Below are 21,655 nucleotides of genomic sequence, written 5' to 3' on the forward strand. Positions count from 1 at the left end.
CAACCACCAAACTGGCTTGCAACATCCCCTGACCGTCAAGAATCCTGTCCATTGCTCTGGCTTGTTGGCTTGCTCACCTGATTGTACTTTTTCTTCCATCCAAAATTCTCATCTTTGATTTTCTCCCTTTCTGTTCTTGATTCTTTCCTGATCCTTTTCAATTTTCCCAATCTCTCCAGTCTATCCTGCTCAAGCACCTTTTATACTCTTGGTGCAATTGCCTTGAGTACAACTTATGGAGTATCAATGAAGAAACTGGCTGAACTAATCGCACCTTCATGTGCAAATGCAATTATTTGATTTCCTCATTAAATATTCCAGGGCCCCACAGCTTTGCAACAGTGTGCAACTATTAAACAAGCCTGCACCACCATGGGCCCCTTACATACTTCATCACATAGGGTAACAAATCTGATATTTTAGTGATTAGCTTAACACAGGTAATGAGGATAGTAGCAGCCAGAATTTTTTAGGTGGCAAGATTAAATCAGGTTCAGTGAAAGTTTTACAGTTTTCTGGAATATCAGGAATTTGCATTAGGTTTTTCATTCTTATTACCAGGGTGATAAGAAATCACAAATTCAGACTTGCGGAAAAGTAATGCCTATCTGACATGCTAATCGGGATTAAGAGCAGACAGGGGAAAATGTGCAAACTTCACATGACAGCCAGATATGGGATCTGATTCATACTGGACCTGTGAAGCAGCAATGTTAGCAGCTATGATCTTTAAGCTGTACCTCTAAGTATATGTTACAATATCTTACAATATACTGCGATATATTTTAAATTAATGAACATTTTTATCATTGTACTATACTGAAATACAGCAATGTTTGTTTTTCAAAGTACATAAAAATATTTTATAGTTTTTCAATAAATTCTAAATATATGTTAAATACTGTGCATAATAAGAGTACACAGTTCTTTCAGTTTGATGTAAACATGGAATGAGACAAATGATATTAGGCCATTTTAATGACACATTGTAACTGATAAAAAATAAGAAACATACAAGCAGATTGTTCCAGTTGTTGTATATGTTCTAAATATTTTCTAAATCTATTATTCTAAATGAACAATTGCGAGTTAAAGTATCATTGATATTGTAATTTGTACAATAAAGTACATATGTAAATTCTATCGATAAATTGCACTTATGTTGTGTCCTAAGAAAGCCGACATAAAATGCACACTGTGCACATTCTTTCTAGATACAGTACCTCTTTATCATAAGAGCAGGATGTTGATATTAACTATAAAACGTAATAAACACTGAAACACCCAGAAATATATTGCTCTTGTTTATGTGATATCACAGGTTAAATCGTCAGAATGGTCCAGACACGTTATCGGCAATACACTAATAACCCAATTGTGCTCCACTCACTTAGAATTTGGAACCAATGTAGAAAGCATTTTAAGACGGAGAAGCTTCTATCTGTGGCACCTCTGCAAGAGAACCACCTCTTTCAACCTTCACAAACATATGCAGTTTTTAATATCTGGAAAAAATTTGGAATTAACTTGCTTAGAGATCTTTATATAGACAACGTCTTTGCATCCTATGAACAATTACATTCCAAATTTAACATTCCAGCTACACATTTCTTTCACTATCTTCAAATCAGGAACTTTGTTAAACAGAACCTTCCAGATTTTCCTCATCTTGCACCCTCAACCATGCTGGAAAAATTATTGCTCAATTTCAAGGAGTTAGACTCCATCTCTACAATATATAAAATCCTTTTACAATCCCTCCCTTTCAAAGATCCAAGAGTACACTGGGAAAAAGATCTCTCAATTAATATATCAGAAAAGGAGTGGAAAGTAGCAATGCAGAAAATTCACTCAAGCTCCATATGCGCAAAGCATACAATTATACAACTCAAAATTATATATCGAGCACATCTGTCTCAACTGAAACTCTCCAACATGTTTCCAGGGCATGATCCAACCTGCGAACGTTGCAACCAAGTCCCAGCCTCAACAGGTCACATGTTCTGGGCCTGCACCAAATTAACATTATTTTGGACAAAAATTTTTTAATTACCTGTCAGACAGCCTTGGACTCACAATCCCTCCTAACCCATTAACAGCTGTGTTTGGGGTTCTTCCAGAGGGTCTTAAAGTGGAGAAGGACAAACAAATTGTGATTGCATTCACTACACTGTTGGCACGCAGACTTATTCTGATAAACTGGAAGAACCCAAACTCTCCTCTTTTAAGTCAGTGGGAAACCGATGTGTTATATTATTTGAAATTGGAAAAAATCAAATACTCAGTTAGAGGATCTGTACAGACTTTTTTCAGAACATGGCAGGATCTAATCAGTAATATTTTAAAATAAATTCATAAAGCACAGAGATTTTTTTTTAAATTAGGTATGTTTACAAGCCTTAAATTTAATGTTATTTGGCTTGCTCTCTCTCTCAGGGGTGGGGATCGATCTGTTCTTAACTCAATTTTTCTTTTTGTAAAATCTTGATTGCTTTGTATGGATTGTAATAAAATTAATAAAAATTAAAAAAAAAAAAAGAATGGTCCAGACAAAAACATTTTTTTTTAAAAGTACAGTCCTCTTCAGATTAATCCTTGTGAAAACAAAAACATACTTTCCATGTGATATTGTTGGAAAAGCTTTCTTATTTTCAAACATATTTAAATGAAGTGCATTACAGAGCATTTATATTTTACAAAATAAGCAATCAATGCAATCTGATTATAAATGTTATTTAAAGCTTTTTATAATAATTCTGATAAGGTAATCTGCGAAATCTTAATATACAGTACATTTTCTTAAAAGTGTATGGCAGTGATTGTACTAAGTGTAAACACATTTGTATTAAACCATGTGGTTTTAATATCTGCGGTTCCCAAAATGACAGCAGTCAGCAGTTAGTGACATCATTTTAATAGCGTCACACAATGTGCCAAAATGATGTAACAGGCACATGGAAAACACAGTTCAAAATGTAAACAGAAAAAAAAATAGAAGAGTAATAATCCAAGCATGTGTTGTTCCTTAGTGAACGCATAATTTAGTTCTATAGCATTAAAGTAGATGTCATAATAGCTTAGATATAAATATAAGAGAAAAACACATTGTTTGCAATTTCAGAAATCAAGAACACAGTATGTTTGCTATAATAATAATACATACATGTAGACTCATAAAAAGCATAAAAATAAAAAATGAAACATATTGATTTTTGCTGTATTTTCTATATCATATTTAACCATTCCATGTTCGTATTCAGAATAAACAATATGACCAAAAACTGCAGAAACAAAGCAGGAATTCACACTGGACTTATTACACCCTGGATATTAGACTAAAATAAACGAAAAAAAATAATGTCATTGATTCTATCTGACAACATTTTATAATGTAGGAGGAACCTAGAGACCTAGGAGGAAGCCTGCCTACAAAAGCACAGCCAAAATATTCCAACTCCTGTTTTTGAACTTGAAAACCATCTGGTCTGATACTGTGTCTTTGTACTTTTTAAAATTATTATAATATGTATTTATTCATTTGAGCTCACACTGTACTCCTTCAGTGATCTGAAATTAGATAAACTACAAACACTGCCTAAACAATGCACCATTCTTTAGTAATACAAATAATTATTCAAAGAGTCTTTGACCAAATAAAATTCTGAGAGAACACTCGAGAATTTGCATGATTTGTATTGAAGATATGCATTCAAATACAGTAAGTAAATACTGTGTGTAAAATTCATGACCGACTTTGAATTAAGAATAATAGCAAATATTTAGAAGATAATAAAAATAAACAGAACGTTGCAAGGAGCTTAAGCAAGGATGATTCAACTTAAGACAATATAAATTAATCATGGTATACAAGAATAAAGGCATTAGTATTTAAAAGAGCTGTGATTAGTATTATTTACCATTATTATCATTATTGTTTGGACCTGCCTATTATAGAATGTTTTCTGTAACAATCTGAAATAAAATTTCATGTTAATTGAGTGCACAGTTGTACAGTGAAACACTTTTGCTGTAATAGCAACAACATGATCATCTCAACTAGGCATTAAGTATTTGCACTTATCAAATTGCATTTTGCTCTGAAATGCTTGTATAATGTGCAAACTGAAAAATTGTACAGATGGTGGGGAAAGCAAAAGGAATACTAATAATTGTAACAGTGTAGCTAGCCTCCACAGATTTTTCTAACTGTGTTTTCTTTCCAGAATGCATCACCTGGGAGCAAGTAGTTTTGTGTAATGGAAAAGCCATTGGACTTTAAACCTGAAGCCTGCAGGCCCAATCACTCCCTGTGGCTCATTGTGTGATGCCGAACAAGGCACTAAAACTGCATGCGCTCCAACTATAAAACATATCCATAAGCAGTTGCAACATATGTTAATATTGAAGTCACCTTGAATAAGAGGATTTATCAAATATGTGGTAGTAGTTGTAAATTTAAAAGAAGGTAATGCTTTCCTTAAAAGTAAGACTGTTTATTGAGACATTGGACTGCTAACTTTTCTGTCTGTAGAACAATTTTATGAACTAATTTAAAATTTAAGCTTATTTATTATGCTTTTAACTAACAATTGTTTTTTCTCATGTATGCTTTTGATATATTTCCAAACAAAAATGTTAAATTATGTAGTCATGTCCGAGGATGAGATAGGAAAATCTGGAAGGTAAAAAGTTCCTGATTTGAAGATAGTGAAAGAAATTTGTAGCTGCACTTTTTATTTTCAACACAGTGTTCCAAATAAAAGTGCTGTGCAGTCATTTCTTCAATAAATACCGATTAGAATCTGATAAAAGTGGAGATTAAAATACGAGTACTAATAAATAAATAATCCAAACAGTTAGGATCAACCCCTTAAAATAATCACGAGCCTCTCATGCCTTCTTCCAAAACCTGACATCCTTTACTGTGCTATACCTTTATGATCTCCTCAGCATGCGGAGACGTCCTCCAACATGTACAGTCATCCCTTTAACCAACTCGTTTCCCTCGCAGCTATTCTTCGTCCTTCACCTGTGATGCTGTAAGCCCTGCCTTTTTCTCCTGTTGGCTTTCTGCGGGGGTCCAGGAAGCAGGAGTGACCCTGCCCATTTGAACACCATCAGGTCACTCCACTCCAGGACCATCCCTAACCGCCTGCACCCATACTACCGCACCTGCTTTTTCACAGTCCAGATGTTTTGTTTTTCCACCCTTTGTCCCACTCAGGCTGCTTTTATTGCTTTTATATTTTAGCGGGTGCCAGTGCCTAATTATGCACTCCAACTGGCCAACCTGCATGTGTCTGCACTTTGAAGTGTGTTCCGCCAATCCTCCTCCTCATCGTCTCAGGGCCGCTCGTCCACACAACCATGTGCACCTATGCCCTGCAGGTGTGTGAACCCCAAATGCATCTTCTCACAAGCACACTATACAAGAGGGGAAGATGTCAATTAAGGTAATGGTTGTCATTGGAGCAACTGGTTTCAGTTTTAACTTTTATGCATATAAAAAACTTTTGTGCTTAATTTTAGTTTGATATTTCTGAGTATGTAAATGCATCATTGTGGATTTAAACTTTGCCTGTAACTGAAAGCTACATACAATATATAGGAGAATTAGTGAACTGAAGTATGTAAACATTTAATTAGAGCTGAGCAGTATAAATATTTTCAGTTTTGTTTGCCGTTTTTTTTTTTAATCAGTATGCAAAACTCAATATCACAATATTCAGTAATTTTATTTTATTTACCACAGCTTCTACAGAAAGTAAAATAAAATCAGAAAATTCTCTGCTGCTTTCTAAGTATGACTACATTGACTCTTTGCTTGGTGGTGGTGATGAGTGTGTTAGAAAAAATTGGAGTAGGGTTCACAGAAAGGACAGTTTAAAATGGGTGGTGTAAATGTAGTCCCGAATACAAGTAGTATTACTAGTCAGGTTCTCAACGGCTTGGTTTTACTTGAAGAGATACTTGCAAACAGTCATGATCTCCACATTATCGCAAAAAGAGGTTCCACCAAAAAGCTGGTAACAAATGTCATTCAACATGTAAAAACAAAACATGCTGTTGCATATAAGGAGGCCACTTGGGCATGTGTAACACTAGCAATGTGCCCACCTCCCTCCCCAGGAAAAGAAGTGTCCCTGCTAAGCAAAGATCTATAGGGTGGTCCAGATCTAATTGTGCAGTTTTCATTACGCTTTAACTTATTAAGTTTATTACATAGAAAATCACCCGAAAATCCAGGACCATTGAGAATTGTGTGAACTAACGACATGAAGAATCGTGTTCACGCCAAACTGGAATCATCCCCGCATAAATCAAAGTCATCCAGATGATCTGGATCTGCATAATTAGATCTGGACCACCCTGTACAAAATGAGCATGGGAAAGGCACTATATAAATACATTTATTTTTAAAATGTTCACTCTCTCATTGAGTTGATATTCAACACATGGAAGGAGATAACAGCTGTAGAGGCACACTATATTGCAACAAATAAAAGGCCTATAAATACTGCAGTGGCAGCTGTTAAAAAACTTGATTCAGAATTCAAGTTGCTTGGCAGCAAATTCTTTTGCCCATGTTTTATAATGAGGTGTAAAAGAAATTGACAGTCAAATTTTGCAATGTAAGCCACTTTTCTACCACTACTGGTTGAATGGTAAACTACAACCATTCATGTGCCTGATGGTCTTTTTCCTATAAGATTGAGAAGTAAAAAGTCTGTGCCTGAAAAGAAGATTTGCACTAGATGACCACATAAATGAGACTACTGCTCAAGATTAAAAAGATGCCTTGAAATCCTGGAATTTAACAGAAGACTGAATAATATACATACCCATTGATGATGGTAGCAACATTTTGAAAGCAGTGGCCATTACTGAGTGCACCAACTAATTGTACCTTTCTAGAGAAACATCATTGTCAGTGCTACTGAAATTCTAATTAATTGTGTGCATGTTATGGATGACAATTTCAGACAAAAAATAAATAAATAAAAGTACTGTAAATTGTGACAATAATTAAAGAAAAAGAGCATGAAATGTGTCGCAAAATATATTTTTTGTTGCCTACTTATTTCATTTTGTCCATACTATTCCTCCAAATGCAACATGAAATACAAACTGAATTTAAAACTGTCACTTTCACGTGTTAAAGCTGAGAAGGTAGGCTCTAGAAAATGCTGTGTTTTAATTGGTGAATCATTGATAAAACATACTTTGGCCATCAAATGCTACATTTACAGCAGACACTTCAGATGTAAGGTCCTAATGATGAATTTATAGAGTTTATAGAATTAAAATAGCAACTTTGCACTGTAACTCTGGGAAACATTCTTACACTCATAGTCGACATGCATAGTCACAACTTTGAGCGTGTGCATGAGTCACCGGCTTCCCAAGTTAAGCAAATGGAAGATGGTCTGGTCTGATGAGTCATTTTTTCCTTAAAATCATGTGGACAGCCGGGTGTATGTGTGTTGTTTACCTGGGAAAATGATAGCAGGATGTACTATTTGAGGGAAGGCCAAGCCAGCGGAAGCAGTGTGATGCTTTACACTATGTTCTGCTGGGAAAAATTGGGTCCTGGTATTCATGCGCTTGTTACTTTGACATGTAACAACTACTTAAAAGATTGTTGCAGATCATATACACCCCTTCATGGCAATGGCTTTCTCCGATGGCAGTGGCCTCTTACAGTAAAATAATACGCCCTTCAATACTGTAGAAATTGTTCAGAAAAGGTTTGAAGAACATGACCAAAAGTTTAAGGTGTTGACATGGCCTCCAAATTCCCCTGATCTCAACCTCACTGAGCATCTGTGGGATGTGTTGGAAAAACAAGTCCAATACATGGAGGCTCCCCCTCACAAAGTACAAGATTTAAAAGATCTGCTGGTAATGGTTTGGTTCCAGATACCACATAACGTCTTCAGAGTTAACTCCATATTGCCTTAGCCCTATTTGTTATTATATAATATCAGATTTATAGTATCTACAGAGCGAGATCCTGACAATCATTTTGAACAATTTGCCCACCATCTAGTTGTATTGGGTAGATGTCATTTAAGCAAGACAGAGAATTTAAGTAACTCGGAGAAGCCAAGCAGGTCAAGAGAGTCTTGTCATTAAAGCCATTCAGTTATAGTTGTCAAATGGAGAATGGAGAACATGCTGGGTATCTCTGGCACTGCCCTCCAGTGGTTCAAGTCCTATCTGATTGATAGGCAAGAGTTTGTTAGTCTTGGCAACAGCAGATCCAGCTCAACGCTAGTCACATAAGGAGTTCCTCAGGGCTCTGTCCTCAGCCCTCTTCTCTTCTGTATTTATATGCTTCCCCTTGGCCATATTATTCGTAGCTATGGACTGGGTTATCATCTTTATTGGCAGATGATACTCAACTATACTTCAATGTTAAAAGTGGAACTTCATCAGAGCTTTCTCAGCTCACAATCTGCCTCAGTAAAATTAATACCTAGATGGAGCAGAACTCTTTAAAATTAAATTGCAACAAAACTGAACTCCTGCAAATTGGGACTAAAGGGCAACTTAATAAAATGAGCTCTTTCCCAGTCCATCTTGGTGGTGATCTCATTAGACCTGCCTCTACTGAAAGAATCTGGTGTCATTTTTGATTCCTTCCTTTCGTATTCCGCCCACATAAACCACATTAATAAACTTTCTTGCTTTCACCTCCATAACATATCCCGTGTTCGCTCCTTCCTCTCCTATTCTAATGCTGAGAAACTTGTCCATGCTTTTATCACATCCCACATCGAGTATTGTAATTTCCTACTGACTATTCTTATATCACAGCTCCAGCTTATTCAAAACTCAGCTGCAAGAGTCCTTACATGAACCAGCAGCAGCGAGCACATCACACCCATCCTGCTCCGCCTTCACTGGCTCCCTGTGTCTTACAGAATCAAATCTAAAATTCTACTAATAACTTACAAAGCCTTAAATGACCTTGTGCCAAATTACATCAGTGACCTTCTCCATCACTATGTGCCTGTCCGCCCTCTAAGGTCCTCTAATTCTGGCAATCTTGTTGTGCCCCACACTAATCTACACTCCATGGGTGACAGGGCCTTCAGCTGTATAGCGCCCTGACTCGGGAATGACCTACCGAAATTAATGAGGTCAGTTGACTCCATGAATTCTTTTAAAAAACAACTCAAAACTCATCTGTTCAGGAAGGCTTTTAGCTCTACTTGACTTTATTCCCCTTCTCTCAGTTTACCTCTCTGTCAAGATGCTCATGTAACCTGTGTGTGTGTGTGTGCTAGACCATCAATTATGTTGTCTGTTAGGCTTTTTCTCTGAATTTACTTTCTTAATCTTCTTTATTTATTTATCTGGTTTGTACAATGCTATATTTTGTTGTCAGAGACGGCTGAGGAGACGCCCAGGAGGACCGGAGGAGGGCTTGCGCCTTCCCCAGACCATGTGGGGGCGACCGCCCTGGTTGCTTTGGGGACCACAGGTAGGGAGCTTGGAAGCTCAAACCTGTAGGGGCCCATGGTTACCGCCAGGGGGCGCCCCAGTGCTTTGGAGACCCTGGACCGCAGCACCGCCACACCCGGAAGTGCTGGGGGGAAGAAGACTTGGGACACCCGGAATGCTTCCGGGGATACAGCCGGCACTTCCGCCACACGGGGGCATGTTTGTGGGAGATGGCCGGGAAGCACCTGGAGCACATCCGGGTGTGTATAAAAGGGGCCGCCTCCCTTCATTCAAGGCTGGAGTCGGGTGAGGAGAGGACGAAGGAGGAGAAGAGAGAAAGGAGGCGGTCTGAAGAGTAAAGGCAAAGAGTGTGAGAGGCCTGGACTTTGGGGAAGTCTTGGGGTTTGTGTGGCACTTATTGACTTTTGTATATAGTGTGGACTGTAAATAAACGTGTGGTGGTGCATAATACCATGTCTGCCTGTCTGTGTCCAGGGCTTAGTCCACACTGTATACCCTGCCATTCTCACATAAATTTACTTAGTTTATTTTAAGGTACTACAGTATATTGGTTAGAAGGCCTGATTCTATAAATTGATTGCCTACTGTGTCCACTGAGTTTTTTTTTTTTTTCTGCACTGGAACTCTGATGACAGTTTGTTTATTCCCATTCTTCAATTGCTTATGCCTGATTATTCTTTTGTTTGTGAACATTCTGTGCTTCAGAGAGGATTTGAGGCCTGAACTGAATAGGCAGTTATATGCAGCTGGCAAGGTTGAAAAAATCAGAATTTTTTCCAAAACAAGTCATTTTAAAATAAATGCTTGGCTATCTAAGCTGAGATTTTCAGGCTCTGAAAGTGAGTCTAAATTTGTTTTCAACACAAATACAAAAGGAGCAAAATATTACTAGAGGTGTTTTCTAGACTTTCACGTTTATAGTGTATTTATTTATTGAAAGAGTTGGTATTCAGTATACTATACCTTCATTCACCTTAACAGAGTATGTAACGTACTGAAAAATGACCTAAAATGACAAAAGAGTACTTATCTGCACAGAGCGCCCCAGCATGAAGCTTAATATGCACATAAAATATGATAAAAATACAGCAGTCACATATCAAAAAAGAAAAATGAAAGCATTGAAGAAAATTATAATTAAAATATGCAGTTTGGGGTGGGAAGCATGACTTTTGTGGAAAACGTTGAGTCAAAGAGTTGGTCATTTACTTCCAACACTTTTCAAAAGGAATTAAATAAATATTAGGTGTGTCCACCATGAGTTTTTTTTTAAATGTATTTTTTAGGTGTGTTCACTATGGGTTTATTTTTTTAATGTAATTTGTTTCCCACATATAAGATGTCATGGTGTGTTCCAAGAGAATGGAATTAACAGATTCTCTCAGTCTTTCCAAAAGCTTTCCTCATTGTTTTTGGCTCAGTCCATCTTCTAACCCTTTACCACATTCTAAAAACCATCTCAACCTTTCATCTAATTTTGTTTGCTTCCTGATTCCTGTTTGAACTGATTGTCTGACTACTTTACCCAGCTTGTTTTAATCTTCTGATGTTCTGTCCCTGATACAAAATGACATAGGAACTTAGTCTGTTATCATCCTGCGTAAATAAATAAATGTGGGATGAAATATTCTGCACTGCCAAAAGCATTTGTTACAAGATCAGTTTGTCGTACAGTACTTACTGATCAATGGGTGGTGTTTCGTAAGAACTTTAACAGGACTTTTAAGCTGAGCCCTTAGTTTATCATTGAGTTGGTGCTTTAAAACTGTATATTTTAAAGTAATTAAATTCTCAAAAAGGAAGATTCCTTCTGCAATTTTATTTTTGTCACACACAGTGGGTACCACCTTGTGAATCTCACACCTGCTCTTATTTCACGTTGAGTTTGCAAGCTCTCATTTGTGTCTGTATAGATTTTCATCTGACATGAAAATCGTCTGTTGGTTAGGTGGATTATAACAATTCTGTTATATTACTTTCTAGACTCTAAAATTTTATTCTGGAGGGAACATGTGCCTTGCTTAAGTATACAGTTTGCTTTTATTTTATGTTTACAGTGAAATAATTTTTTTCCATTTTTGCTTGTTATATTCCTGTTTCTTAGTGTAACTTAGTAAACATTTTGTTTGTGTACAAAAGACCTTTTTGAAAAGATCAGGCATCTACTGGAAATTATGTTGAATTGCGAGTAGAAAGCGATTTTCTTCTGGATTTCCATATCCATGCCAGCTGAAATTAATGACAATATACTACTGAGATAACTGTCCTGACTCTGAATTCATTTCTTTAAAAATGGAAGGATTTTGGATGCTCTTCTAGTTTCCTGCTCATACAAAAAGTGTATAATAATGGTATACTATTATTCTTAACCATTCTTAATGGTTTTATTAAATGATTTTATAGTAGTTTCTCAAAGTGTTTCAATTCTTTGTGTAAATGTTAATGGAAAATAGAAAAATGAATAATGGGCAACTAAATTCATAATATAATCCGTACCACTGTTCTGGTGGCTTTTTCTGGTGTTCAATTTTAATTATTTGTGTTTTCTTTATATACGTCGTAATATTTTTTACATTTCTTTTGTGTATACCACTTTGCATAGTAAACACCATCCCAAAATGCTTTAAAGTAAAAGTATGGCATACCTTAGAAATAACTTTTTAAAATGCACATGCCCCTAACATAACTTGTTTGCCCTTTTTCAGTAATAGTAGTAGTAGTAGTAGCAGTATTATAAGTGAGAAGTGCAATTTGAAATTATGGCTTCAGCATAACAAAACACTAACTGCAAGTTTTAAATAAGTCATTTCTGATATATCTATTCCTTTTCTACGCCAGTGTTTTTTTTTGTTGAGGTTGAAACAGAGACCAAACCTTTTGAAGTAGTAACAGATGTTTCGTAGGTTTATGTGCTTCTACTCGATACCAGACTATTGCACAGTATGCTTAAGTATGCTTAACAAATTACTACCATGGGATTATTTTCTGATTCTACTTAGACTTTCAGCTTTTAATATCCCAAAAAGTCTAGTAATGACTACTCTCCCAATTGTTTTTTTTTTCTTTTTCTCCTCTCACAAAGGCCTGTTCTTTTTTTTTTTGGTCTCTTTGGCTCAGCATAACTTAGGTCCTGATCTCCATGGGAACGCACTTTGCTTCTTCTGGTCTTTTGTTTTTCCCAATCACAATTCACAAAAAGTTGTGATGTGTTACTGTGTGTTTGGAATTGTTTACTTTGCTTCTTACGATGGTGAGTGTAGGAATTAAAATTAAAACATTCAGCTAAAAATCAGGAAAGCATAGATGAGAATTCCTGTTAAGTGATGGGTTTTGTGGTGCTTCCGTTGCTAAACTGATTGGAATCAGAAGACGTCATGATTAACAAAATGGATTAGTTGTGTATACTAGAGATGGAATGACTCAAGCATGTTCTTGAGAATGTTAAAAAAAAAAATTGCTGAAAAAAAAACAAGTCATAGTTAAAAAACAAATGTAGACCTCTTTCGTGACAAACAATCAGTTTCCCCTCTAAAAAATGGACCTGATGGCAAATAAGAAAGTATTTTTTAGAAATTTCATCCAAAATAATAATATTTTTTTTCACATTATTCTTTAATGCCTTCTATGGTCAGTATCACTATAACAGGAGAAATTATGAAATTACCAAGGATTTCATGTATTATCCGCTATAATATCAGTTGAGATAAAAGTATTTAGAATGGAAGAAAAGTTTGAAAAATAACAAGAATGAGAATTGTTTTGGCAAAGAATAGTCAGGACAGAGTTCAATTCACTGGAGGACAAAAACAATTGGGTAACAAAACAACAGGAAAAGATGAACTTAGAAACAAATATAAAGCGAAAAGAAAAAGTCAATGGCACCCATGAAAAAGAAACTGTCAGAGAAACTAATGTTCTCTCACTAGAAAATGATCTTTGTGTGATCAAGTCCAGACAGTAACTGAACATGAGGCCGATTTTTAAATAAGAGGGCCACCACAGTGTCACGTGCATGCATATGCATGCAAGATGTGCCCTTAGCATGGTTTCATAGCATCCAAGACTAGAAATGGCAGAGCAGATGAAGTGATCATTGAGTGACTTCAGATATGGTTAAAGCTAATAAATTTCTTCTTCTTCTTCTTTCGGCTGCTCCTGTTAGGGGTCGCCACAGTAGATAATCTTTTTCCATATCTTTCTGTCCTCTTCATCTTATTCTGTTACACCCATCACCTGCATGTCCTCTCTCACTACATCCATAAACCTTCGTTTAGGCCTTCCTTTTTTTCTCTTTCCTGGCAGCTCTATCCTTATCATCCTTCTCCCAATGTACTCAGCATCTCTCCTCTGCACATGTCCAAACCAATGAAATCTTGCCTCTCTCTAATAAATTTAGTATTAAAAAAATATATTACAATCTACATTAAATTGTTATAGCTGTATTACTGGGGGTTTGTACCATGTTAGCCATTATGGATACAGTGAGAAGTCAAACCTTTTATTGGCTAACTAAATAGAAAGGGGCCTGAGTTGCAAACTTGCATATTGTAATCTTTTTAGTTAGCCAATAAAAGGTGTCATTTTGCTTGACTTCTAACTGCATTGTTATAGCTGGTAATATTTGCTTTATTCTGATTTTATTATTCACTTGTCAGGTACACATAAGTAAAATATTACAGTGTAAAAGTTCTCAGCCTAAAAACACTTGCTTCTTATTTTTGTTATTACTGTATACAGTATGTGAATTTCAGATGCCTGTGCACCACTATTTGAACAACTCTTAACAAATGAGGTCATTCCTGTTATGATTAAGAAAGCTAACCAGAAACTGTTCATTCTGAGATCTTTAACGGAATCTGGCGTGCCAGTGAAAGCAATAACCATGGGCCTGCGTTTGAAAATTTTTTAATCTTCTCCACCACAGTTTGAAGCAGATAGTACCCCAAGATGAATTCAAATCCAGAATTCTGCAGCAGTTGTAATTCAACAATGCTAACTACTTTGCTACTGTAATGCCTTGTTTGATTCTAATGTGTTTATTTTCTTCAGGAGAGTTTGTCCTTCAAAGAGCACCGCTTGTAAAGAGGCAAGATGCAGGAGGAAGAATGTTAAAAGGACCGCTTTTTTGTACGACATTCAGAATCGTCTTTGTACCTGAAAGAGACCAAAAATCTAAGGTGAGTTGATATAGTAAAACATTTTTCTCTATTATTTTAGCCTATTTGTAAGGTTCTTTTAGCAATGTACAAAAAAAAACATGACATTAACTTGTTAACATATTAGACTCTTTTAAATTTACGATTACTTTTTAAATATAGTGTGCTTCTAAAACTTTGCTTAGGTATAAGGATATAGAGACAATATGACAATTAACTGAAGCACTGTAATATTTCTATAATTTGATTTGTTACTTACCATGATTTCATTTACTGTGCTTTTAAAGAATATTCCATCCAAAAATATTTTTTATTTGTCACTTACCCAGTGGAGTTTGTAGTGATGGCTTAGAAAACTTTTTTAATCCTTTGTTTTCATTCAGAAAGAGAGAATGTCATTGAAATATGCATTGTCAAATAACAGCATGAAAGTGTTCCTAATTAAAATAGATACCAAGTGGTGTTCTATTATTTGACAAAATTCAAAGAACGTACGTATGCTAATAAGAAAACAAAGTAAATAAATGCTACAAAATTATAGGCAACTCTGAGCTGGAGCTGTGATTTACTTATACTAAAGCTGCATGTTTTCAAATTGGGCGTCAAATTCTGTGAATAATGCATCACAGGGGTGAATTCTGAGAAAAATGAATTTCTTAGCATCCTCTGCATTTAGAAACCATCCTACATTTTCTATATTTTTAAGCTTGTAAAATTAGTTTTTTTATAGTGGTGTATACAGTGTGTTTTACAAGACAGACAATTGCAAAGATAATGAATCCCTATATAATATGGTAAGGTTTGAATGATGGCAAGGAAATATTGTGAAATATTGACAGTCTGGCTACAGTAAGGTTGACTTAGTGACTTGTACTTCAAGGTGTCCTTCTCCAATAAGTCTTAGTTTCCAAATTAACCACAAATTCTGGTGGCAGGGCTGCTTTTAGAGCATGTTTTGGAGAGGAAATGATGTAACTCCTTTGCATGTTTGTCCTCCTTCAGCCTAAGGGTGGAAACAAGTTAGTGGATACGTATCCTCTTCCACTTGTGTTTCCTTCTCCCAGACTCTGTGAGACACTCATGTGTCTGATAGTACTGCCTTTAGATTTCACAAATTCAGAAAAACATCAGTACACAGGAGCATATAGAATAACAAAAACTTCAAAATCAAAACCAAAATCAGAGTCAAACAAAGCCAAAATTCAAAGTCCCTAAAAATACTTTTTAGTGGAAAGTTTAAAGTTCTGAAGTTAGGTTATGTGTTTTAGGATATTTTAAAGGGTAAGAGTAATGACTTCTTAGGTCAGAAATCGCATAACTACTAATGGGGATTTGTTTCTACAAACAATATGATCCTCATGCAACTAACACATAAAATGGCAGCACTCATGAAAACATAACAAGCAATGTGATGGTACCAAAACAACTTAAAAATAAATCATATAAAAAAATATCAGTTAATTGTGGAAAATGAGCCAAAATGGGCAGTAATGAATTCTACTGTATCTTGTATATATTGTGGCATAGCAGAGCCCTAAACACCAGACACAACTACCACATTACAGTCCAGGGTTCAAATAAAGGTGTTTTATTTGATAGAGTACCTTTATAGGCATTCTCCAGTCAGTCCTGCACAGCACAACACCATTCTTTTATTCTTTATTCTTTAAGTCTTTATTATCATGGCAGATACACAACGAAATTGCACACATAAAACGAAATTGGATGCTGACCTATCAGTGCAGAATAAAAAGGGAATATAATATCTATAAGGCTATACACAACATGCCACATATACAAGACATTTTTCATGTTCTGCTAGTATTAATTCATTGCATAATTTAAACTTTTGCAATATGAGCAGCATTTAGCATAATCATGGCCTTTGAATAAAAACAGTTTTTCAATCTGTTAGTTCATGTTTTTTATTGTCCTAAAATATCTGCCCGAGGGCAGCAGTTCAAACTCAGAGTGACCGGGATAGAATGGATCTTTATAAGGAAGGCCTTTTTAAAGGAATGGGAATTGTAAACATCTTCCAGGGATGGGAGAGGGCATCCGATAATCTTCTGGGCTGTATTGACGACCCCCTGAAGCACTTTCCTCTCTGATGCAGTGCAGCTGGCAAAGTGCACACAGATGCAGTAAGTCAATATGCTCTCTATAGAGCAATAATAGAAGGACATAAGCAGTTTTTGAGTGAAACTATTCTTCCTGAGGATCCTCAGAAAGTGAAGTGTTTGCTGTGCCTTCTTTACCAGCTTTGTGGTGTTAGTGCTCCATGTCAGTTCTTCCTTTCTGTGCACACCCAGGAACTGGAATCTCGAGACCCTCTCCACACAGTCCCAATCAATGAAAAGGGGCTGAATGTCCATTTTTCTTCTTTCTAAAGTCAATGATTAGCTCCTTGGTTTTGGTGGTGTTGAGAACCAGATTGTTGTCTCTGCACCACATAAACAGCTGCTCAACCTCGTCCCGATAAATGGACTCATTCACTCCAGAAATGATCCCCACTATAGTGATGTCATCTGCAAATTTGATGATGCCACTGCTGGAATATGTGGGGTAGCAATCATAGGTGTAGAGGGTAAAGAGAATTGGACTCAGCACACAGACCTGCAGAGAACCAGTGCTAAGACTGAGGGCTGAGATGTGGGGACCTATTCTTACCCTCTGGGATCGATCAGAGAGAAAGTCCATAATCCAGAGGCAGATACAGTACGATAGTCCCAGGTCTGTCAATTTGGTCACCAGTCCATGAATGAGGATTGTATTAAATGCAGAGCTAAAGTCTACAAAGAGCAGCCTAGTGTAACTCCCTCGCTGTTCTGAGTGGGTTAGGACTTAATGGAGAGCTGTGGCTGTGATGTCCCCTGTAGATCTGTTTGCCCTGTAAGCACACTGGTGTATGCATAACATGGGTGGGACGCTTGAAATGATGTGACCAATTTCTCAAATCACTTCATGATCACAGGGGCAAGTGCCACTGGATGATAGTTATTCAGGCTTCTGATGGTAGTTGTTTTTGGCAGTGGAACTATAATAGAGGACTTCAGGTAGGGTGGAATAGTGGACTGGCATAAGGACTGGTTGAAGATCTTAGTAAAGACCTCAGCCAGTTGATCCACACAGTACAAAAGGACTCATCCACAGATACCATTAGGTCACTCAGCCTTCCTTGGGTTCACTGCCCTCAGTGTACGGCGCACCATACAATATATGATACATTCTGATCGTTCACTTATCTGTCCTTCCACTTCCTTTTTTGTTGGACACGAGAGTACTTTCAGTGCCACAGCATTGCAACCTGGAAGCACTTCTGGACCAAGCAGAGCAGCCATAAAGTATGCAATACCTCTCGTGGCTGTGCCCTTGGTGGGCCGGGGTACCCAACAGGGCTTCCCTCTTGAACTGAAGCTCTCATGAACCTCTGGGGGAGCTCCAACTGGGGGCATGCCAGCAGAGCTGCCACCAGTCCACTGAGGGACTCTATGCCCCCACAGTGCAGTCTCCCATTGTCTTTCCAATATCCCTGCCTCAGGAGCAGCACTAATCCTGTCAAGGGTGCCCATACATTATGCTGCTCCCTCCAGCACGTTGTCTTTCTGGCCAGGACAATAGTACAAAAAGTAAGATGCTGTACCATTTTATCAAAACATATATAAAATATACACAAATTTATAACCTGGCACTGTGTTAAACATCTTTTTTATGGACATAATTTATTAAGATGCAATATCTACCCAATTAAGACAGTGATGCAGATTTACAAGCATAAAAGAAAGTATGTGATCTGGTAACTGATGATGTTTATATTGTCTTATGCCAGAGATCATTCATGAAACCAGTGGCAATGAAAGAGTTAAAAACTTCCACTCCTTATGACCCTTTATTATAAGTAATTGTTTACAAAAAAAGGTAGAATATTTGCAGTCTTCAAAAATATTCAGTTGTGAATGACATAACAAATTTGTGAAAATTAGATTTTCTGAATCTGTTCTAATGAAGATGTTTAATGTACAGGTGCTGGTCATAAAATTAGAATATCATGACAAAGTTGATTTATTTCAGTAATTCCATTCAAAAAGTGAAACTTGTATATTAGATTCATTCATTACACACAGACTGATGTATTTCAAATGTTTATTTCTTTTAATTTTGATGATTATAACTGACAACTAATGAAAGTCCCAAATTCAGTATCTCGGAAAATTAGAATATTGTGAAAAGGTTCAATATTGAAGACACCTGGTGCCACACTCTAATCAGCTAATTAACTCAAAACACCTGCAAAAGCCTTTAAATGGTCTCTCAGTCTAGTTCTGTAGGCTACACAATCATGGGGAAGACTGCTGACTTGACAGTTGTCCAAAAGACGACCATTGCCACCTTGCACAAGGAGGGCAAGACACAAAAGGTCATTGCTAAAGAGGCTGGCTGTTACAGAGCTCTGTGTCCAAGCACATTAATAGAGAGGCAAAGGGAAGGACAAGATGTGGTAGAAAAAGTGTACAAGCAATAGGGATAACCACACTCTGGAGAGGATTGTGAAACAAAACCCATTCAAAACTGTGGGGGAGATTCACAAAGAGTGGACTGCAGCTGGAGTCAGTGCTTCAAGAACCACCACGCACAGACATATGCAAGACATGGGTTTCAGCTGTCGCATTCCTTGTGTCAAGCCACTCTTGAACAAGAGATAGCATCAGAAGCGTCTCGCCTGGGCTAAAGACAAAAAGGACTGGACTGCTGCTGAGTGGTCCAAAGTTATGTTCTCTGATGAAAGTAAATTTTGCATTTCCTTTGGAAATCAAGGTCCCAGAGTCTGGAGGAAGAGAGGAGAGGCACAGAATCCACGTTGCTTGAGGTCCAGTGTAAAGTTTCCACAGTCAGTGATGGTTTGGGGTGCCATGTCATCTGCTGGTGTTGGTCCATTGTGTTTTCTGAGGTCCAAGGTCAACGCAGCCGTCTACCAGGAAGTTTTAGAGCACTTCATGCTTCCTGCTGCTGACGAACTTTATGGAGATGCAGATTTCATTTTCCAACAGGACCTGGCACCTGCACAGTGCTAAAGCTACCAGTACCTGGTTTAAGGACCATGGTATCCCTGTTCTTGATTGGCCAGCAAACTCGCTGACCTTAACCCCATATAAAATCTATGGGGTATTGTGAAGAGGAAGATGCAATACACCAGACCCAACAATTCAGAAGAGCTGAAGGCCACTATCAGAGCAACATGGGCTCTCATAACACCTGAACAGTGCCACAGACTGATCGACTCCATGCCACGCCGCATTGCTGCAGTAATCCAGGCCAAAGGGAGCCCCAACTAAATATTGAGTGCTGTATGTGCTCATACATTTCATGTTCATACCTTTCAGTTGGCCAACATTTCTAAAAATCCTTTTTTTGCATTGGTCTTAATTGATATTCTAATTTTCCGAAATACTGAATTTGGGACTTTCATTAGTTGTCAGTTATAATCATCAAAATTAAAAGAAATAAACATTTGAAATACATCAGTCAGTGTGTAATGAATGAATCTAATATACAAGTTTCACTTTTTGAATGGAATTACTGAAATAAATCAACTTTGTCATGATATTCTAATTTTATGACCAGCACCTGTATACACAACCAAATGCATTGTAGGAGATTTGCAAATAACTGGCTGAAGAATAATGTGAAGTATTGACATTCTTTGAATATAACTGATTATGGATGACATAAAAAATGTATGAGTAAATAGGGTGGCATCCTGCACCTAGTCCAGCGAGGTGTGTATGTATGCACAGTCAAATGATCTGTGGCATTATCAAAGGTTTTATGACAACATTTTCATACATAAGCGTGTACTGACCAGGTGATAGCTAAGTGACTACTCTGCACAGATGTTTAGTCCCACAGTTCTAATCTTGTAGACCCTGACCTTGGCAATATTTGCCTTCAAGCATTGAGAGAATATGTGCTATAATTAACATTAAGGTTAAGCCTATTCTACAGGTAATAGAAAGCAGTCAGAGGCTTTAAAAAATCAAGGGAGGTGTTAGCAACAGACAAGCACATTGAAGAATGGCTCCTGGTTAATGCTGCAGCTTATGTGAATATTCGATAAACACCAAACAAATAAAATCCACACCTTGTTGTTTGTCTTTAGACATCTGGCTTTTTAAAATGTGATTAATATTAAAGTTCTGTTAAAATAAATTAAAGTTAGCATTTTTCATAGAGCAGGTTTTAATTACATGCATTAATACATGTCTGAATAGTGCACAATTTCTAATTATTTACTTTTGGAAAGAACTAACAGTTTGATTTTGTGCTTGGTTAATTTTAAATTAACGTACTTGCTTAAGTTAAGAAGACGTAGCATTTGACCATTTCAAATATCACTGGGAATACTTTAGAGACACTTTAGCCTATAATTACAAAAGAATAGCAAAGTAATAAAGCTAATTTTATTTTTCTTCACATGCATTTAGGCTGACAGCTCCGATCCAGTCTTCCTCAGGGACCAAGATATAGTTTTGGCCTCCATTGAAAGAGTGGTAGCTGGTATGTATACTACATATAATCAGAAATCAAACAAAACATCTAACTGTATATCTTTTAAGGAGTAAAGTGTTTTAAAATGCATTAAGTTACAGATCATCTGCATAATTATTAATTAATAATTATATAGGCTGCTTTGATATATAAAAGACAGTCTCACAATATTACATGCTGTTTCCTTTTATTCCTTTGAATAAATATAATGCCTCAATAACAGTTCTCACAAATATGTAATCTCAAATAACATGGTTAAATGGTGATGTAAAATGTAACTAAATACAAAACAAATGCAGATCTTTAACTATATTAATATTTATTTCTATGTCTTATATACTGTATATATATATATATATATATATATATAGTGAACGCTGGCCCCGGCACAGACAGACGGACATCATGATTTCACCACACACCATTTATTTATATACACTATTATTTACAAAGTTTCCTCACGTGCACCCCCAGTGCCTTCT

General features: G+C 36.7%; 1 protein-coding gene across 2 annotated transcripts in view; it reads left to right on the plus strand.

Annotated features, from left to right (window-relative positions):
- The window catches only part of mtmr11 (myotubularin related protein 11), a 117,563-nt gene that overhangs the window by 52,021 nt on the left and 43,887 nt on the right, over nucleotides 1-21,655 (plus strand). For both annotated transcript variants that reach the window (XM_039751295.1, XM_039751304.1), the window contains exons 3-4: nucleotides 14,521-14,648; nucleotides 21,110-21,182. In XM_039751295.1, coding sequence (XP_039607229.1) covers nucleotides 14,521-14,648; nucleotides 21,110-21,182 — 201 coding nt within the window. The remainder of the gene's footprint in view (nucleotides 1-14,520; nucleotides 14,649-21,109; nucleotides 21,183-21,655) is intronic.

Source organism: Polypterus senegalus, chromosome 1, assembly GCF_016835505.1.
Source record: "Polypterus senegalus isolate Bchr_013 chromosome 1, ASM1683550v1, whole genome shotgun sequence".
Lineage (NCBI taxonomy): Eukaryota > Metazoa > Chordata > Cladistia > Polypteriformes > Polypteridae > Polypterus > Polypterus senegalus.